This window comes from Phoxinus phoxinus (genome assembly GCF_949152265.1).
Source record: "Phoxinus phoxinus genome assembly, chromosome: 4".
In the NCBI taxonomy this organism is placed as follows: domain Eukaryota; kingdom Metazoa; phylum Chordata; class Actinopteri; order Cypriniformes; family Leuciscidae; genus Phoxinus; species Phoxinus phoxinus.
The window spans coordinates 2,161,249-2,166,529 of NC_136879.1; the positions used below are offsets into that span (position 1 = coordinate 2,161,249).

Consider the following 5,281-nt stretch of genomic DNA (forward strand, 5'->3'; position numbering starts at 1 on the left):
AAACGCGGGTCGGGTACAATATTTTCTTTCTTTTTTTTGCGGTCCGAGTTGCGGGCGGGTTAGTTGAAAACGTCGGTCGGGTGCGGGTTGTTTATACATTGACCCGCGCATCACTGCTGTGCACGCAGTGGTGCTCGGGCACGAGACATGAAGGCATCTGATTGGTTCTTTACATTCGCACCGAATGGCAGTGATTGGTCAGAGTTTTTACTGTCCTACAGCTGCTACAGAGGTCAGATTTGTTTCATTCCTTTTTCTGAACACATAATGTATTGACTACTATCAGAATGGAAGGACCATTTCACCCAGTATAAAAAAAAATGTTTCTGAACAGGATTACCAACCCTACCTTTAAGGTAGACTTATAAGGAATTACAGAGTATATTGTGTGTCTGTGTATTTTAAACGTTTTTCACTTTCTGTTGTACTTCACTGTGTAAATGACAAAATTACTGTAAACATTAATGGCACCTTATATATTTCTTATTTTAATCATTCCTCTGTAATAGTTCTTGTTTATTTTTGTGCATTAAGTTATTATAAAACATGTATGCCAATAAAATAGTTTGAAGTTAAACTAACTACAGTACAATGTCAATCTCTGTATCCCATATTATGCATGCCAACTCAAAAAACCAAACTCATACCAGTGATAACTTATTTCAAAACCAAAATAATTGTGTAAAAGAAAAATACATACAGAAAAATAGAAAAATACACATACAGATAATCACGTACATCAACCGTGCACACATAAAATAAAAATAAATAAAAAGTGCACATATACAGATAATCACGTACATCAACCGTACACACGCACGTACACACACGCGCACGTACGCACGTACACACACACACACACACACACACACTACTTGCGTACACTCACACACACTATTTGCGCACACTCACACACAACACTACTTGCTTACACTCACACACACACTACTTGCGTACACTCACACACACTATTTGCGTTCACACACACTACTTGCGTACACACACACACACTACTTGCGTACACTCACACACACACTACTTGCGTACACTCACACACACACTACTTGCGTACACTCACACGCACGTACACTCACACACACTACTTGCGTACACGCGCATACGTACGTACACTCACGCGCATACGTACGTACACTCACGCGCATACGTACGTACACACACACACTACTTGCGTACACACTCACGCGCATACGTACGTACACTCACGCGCATACGTACGTTCACACACACACTACTTGCGTACACACTCACGCGCATACGTACGTACACTCACGCGCATACGTACGTACACTCACGCGCATACGTACGTACACTCACGCGCATACGTACGTACACTCACGCGCATGCGTACGTACACTCAAGCGCATGCGTACGTACACTCACGCGCATGCGTACGTACACTCACGCGCATGCGTACGTACACACTCGCGCACGTACACACGCGCGCACGTACACACTCACACGCACACACGTACACTCACACGCACGTACACTCACACGCACGTACACTCACACGCACGTACACTCACCTACACTCACACACACAATCTACTCAGCCTGAAATTCCCCTCCGTCATTAAAAAAACAGTCAACCGAACAATAGCCCGGAACCTCCTTCTCAGAATAAAATCCTCGCAGGACTCCCCTTCGGCCATCACCCACATACCCAGGTGGTACAAGCACAGAGTCAGCGAGTAGGGCACCCGGAACTCCTGCCTATATTGTCTGGAAAATGCACTCCAGTTCACAACACCTAATTTAGATAAAATACAGAACAAACAATATTGAATCATTTTGAAGAAAGGCATTAACAACTTTTTTAGATATTTTAAACATATTATAGGAAAATGTTAGACAAGATATGCTTGAGTGTTATTGGCTTTGCCTAATAGACTTGCTTTGTTTATGTCAACACAAACTTTAATTAGGCTTGCGAAATCCTATCCTAAAAGTTTGAAATAGTTTTAAAAGCTTGAAGGTTTTAAGTTCAAGATCAAAGTAGTTTTCAAGCTGAAAGTTTTGAAGGCAATACAGTCTATCAGACATGGATAGACGATAGATAGATAGGAAGAACAGACAGATTGCAGACAGAACAGACACATAGACAGACTGCACAGACAGACCAGACAGATTGCACAGACAGACAGATAGGAAGAACAGACAGACCGAAATGGATGGACAGACAGACAGACAGACTTCCTCAAGTACCTTTTACAATACTCACAACAACTTAGATTTAAAGAACTTACTGTCCAGCCATACGAAGTGGGCCTCTTCCCTGAATTTGGGCTTGCTGACAACGTCTCTGAAAAGCTTGCACGTCAGTGAGAGTCTCCACAAAGCCACATCGCCGTCGTCTGTGACGACTCCCATCAGGATCCGCCAGAGGATGTCAGGTGGCATCTGTCCAAAGTAGCCAACAGTCATTCCAAAATGTAACTTTACATACGACTTATTAAAAAGGGTAACTGATAGATTGACAGGAGTTTATAATGCGCTTACCTTGGTCAAACAATCAACCGGCAGGGGGGTTTCCATCACCTCTAAATTGGAGAGTAAGAGCAAGAGTAGCATCATTTTCAAATCCCTGTTATTTACGGTTCAAGGTTTAAAGTGGGAACCAATACCTGCTCTCTCTACTCTCCTCTTTTTCCGGAGTTGCTTTCTTTCAGCGTCTGACCTTCAAATGTTTAAAATATAAAGTCTCATAAAGACAGTTTGTTCTTAATGACATCTCCAGGACCATAATTTAAATCCACTTGTTTAGATTGATACATGTAATTAATTTATTATCAATCTAGATTTACAAACACTAATTTATTTTAAACTGCTAAATTTAAGCATTTGGTAATTGAAGCTTCAATGAACAGTACGTATAGTGTGACAGCACAGCAACAATTAGAGTGCAAATTCAAAATGTGGATTTAAAAAAAATGAAGAAATCAAACAAACTTCAAGGGGAAATTCTCCAAAAGCAGCAGACACCACCACCTCCTGATGCAAGGCATGTCAGGCTAAGTTAAAAATAAATACTCAGTTAGTTTACTTTTAATAATATGGGGGGTTTCCATTGATTTTACAGAGGTAAGTGAAATATGCAAAGGCCCCTGCTGTCACAAAGCTCAGTGAATACTGAAATAGAAAACATTACAAATACATTTGCTCATATACATATACTGGATAAACACCTAGTAAGCAAAACCTCAGCTTTATAAACTTACCATCAAGACAAAGACACCACAGCTGTTGCTTTGATGTTGTCGTGGAAGGCCCTGTTAATGTTGCCATACACAGTCAATCCACCTTGAAAAAATAAAACAATTTCCAAAGCTTTTACAGTTATTCATTCAAATGAATATTGGTACCGTAATATCGTCGACACAGTATTCATGCCAAGGCCCAGGAGACATGATTTGTGCAATGTTTCTGTGATGACAAAGACAAAACAGTTACTGCACTGCATCAAACAAAACAATACAAGAGAAATGAAATGTGAGGCAGAACCAGAACTTGCCATGAGTAATATGATTATTTTCATTGACACTTTACAAAAAAAGTGATCTGTAAAAATAATTAGATCCTAAGTCAGATGAACAAGTCACATAAAAACCTACCTGTGCTAATGGCCACAACTTTATTCAAATTTTGGTTAAGAACGACCACAATCTTATCAAAATGTGGTTAAGAACGACCACAATCTTAACAAAATGTGGTTAGGAACGACCACAATCTTAACAAAATGTGGTTAGGAACGACCACAATCTTAACAAAATGTGGTTAAGAACGACCACAATCTTAACAAAATGTGGTTAGGAACGACCACAATCTTAACAAAATGTGGTTAAGAACGACCACAATCTTATCAAAATGTGGTTAAGAACGACCACAATCTCTGAACTCTGAACAGTGCACTAAAAAACCTTTAGATGAGCATGTATTCTTCCTTATTGAATGTTTTGCCGTGCAGAGGATCAAGGAAAAAAATGTCATGCTCTCCAGGCTTCATAATCTGTTGATATGTCACAATATATACACCGAAAGACAATTGCAGTTCATATATCAAATAGTATCTAAAAATTATGCAAACATAAGTTATCCCAGGTAAACACTACAGATTCAGAATGACTTACACAAACCATCCAATGTCCTGGTATCCATGTTGGGAAGATAAACCAGTCGATGTTTTCATCCAGCTTGAAAACAAATAATATCGGTCATCACTGAAATTTAGAAACTGTGACTGGGTTTCATATTAAACAGGACTGACTATAATACATACAGGCAGGTGTAGAAGTTGCTCTTCAAGAGTCCTGTTTGGCTATGTTTCAATTTGATGTGAACTGGCCGAAAAAACATTCACATTCTGTTTGGAAAATTGAACATACTTTAATTTAACCTAGGACAAAATTTTGAATTTTAAATACAACATCTGGGAGTATTAACATTCTGACCGCTGTAAGCACATCTACAAAAGTATGTATATTTCAGATAAGGGGCTGCTTAAAGGTATAGTTCACCAATAAATACAATTGTTGGTGTATGATTATACCTGTACATACTTCCATTGTATTGTTTAAAAAAAAAAAAAAAAGGAAGACAATGGGGACCAGCAACTTTGGTTAACAGTCGTCCTCATCTTTTGTGTTCAACAAAAGAAATAAACTCAAATTCTGACAATTTTTATTTTTGGGTAAACTATCTCTTTAAACAGCTAAAGTAAATTGAGCACAAAATATTATTTTGACTATTTATATGACTATCTCACCTGTGATTTTGCTATGGTCTCTACCACTTTCAGGCAACAGTTGAGAATCTGCGTTTAAATAAAACATAGAAACTCAATATAAACAACTTTCACTATTAATTGCTATTCATATAATGTCTTTGAATTGTGTACCGTTCCCTCAACGTCTCTTTCCAGTCCCAGGCAGCACAGGTCTGATCGGTTTAGCGTTGTGTTGTATACAGTTGCCAATAGCTCATCTTTGGACTTTCTGACATCCAAAGCATTGTTTAGCTAACAGTCAGATAGAAATACATAAATGCTCAGGCTGATGAACAGTATTTTGTAAAGATAAAATCCCTGAAATTCACTTACCAACTGCTGTTGCCCCTCATTTGGCATGGTCCCCCAAAATGTTTTGCTTGATTTAACAATGTTCAGGCTTGTTACCACAGGACTTGAACAACGTTTAGGGTCACACTGCGACTGGACAGCTGTACAGAAGTAAAAGATAGAATTTTTTTTTATAAAAAATTTACT

General features: G+C 38.7%; 1 protein-coding gene across 1 annotated transcript; it reads right to left on the reverse strand.

Moving 5' to 3' along the window:
• Positions 1 to 646: 646 nt before the first annotated feature.
• On the reverse strand, positions 647 to 3,042 carry LOC306997287 (uncharacterized protein). The gene is made up of 5 exons (XM_079610524.1): positions 2,971 to 3,042; positions 2,646 to 2,698; positions 2,521 to 2,561; positions 2,268 to 2,421; positions 647 to 1,771 (listed from the first exon to the last, which is right to left on the reverse strand). The coding sequence occupies exons 1-5, from the start codon at positions 3,024 to 3,026 to the stop codon at positions 1,554 to 1,556; spliced, it is 522 nt and encodes a 173-aa protein (XP_079466650.1). The 5' UTR covers positions 3,027 to 3,042; the 3' UTR covers positions 647 to 1,553.
• Between the last annotated feature and the right edge of the window lie 2,239 nt (positions 3,043 to 5,281).

Bases quoted from the DNA above. Each gene is read 5' to 3' on its own strand.
- LOC306997287 (XM_079610524.1), bottom strand. From the start codon at position 3,026: ATGCCTTGCATCAGGAGGTGGTGGTGTCTGCTGCTTTTGGAGAATTTC. The intron at 2,562-2,645 runs GTATTGGTTCCC...TCTCCAATTTAG, and splicing joins GAGGAGAGTAGAGAGAGCAG to AGGTGATGGAAACCCCCCTG. The intron at 1,772-2,267 runs GTAAGTTCTTTA...TATCTAAATTAG, and splicing joins CCACTTCGTATGGCTGGACA to GTGTTGTGAACTGGAGTGCA.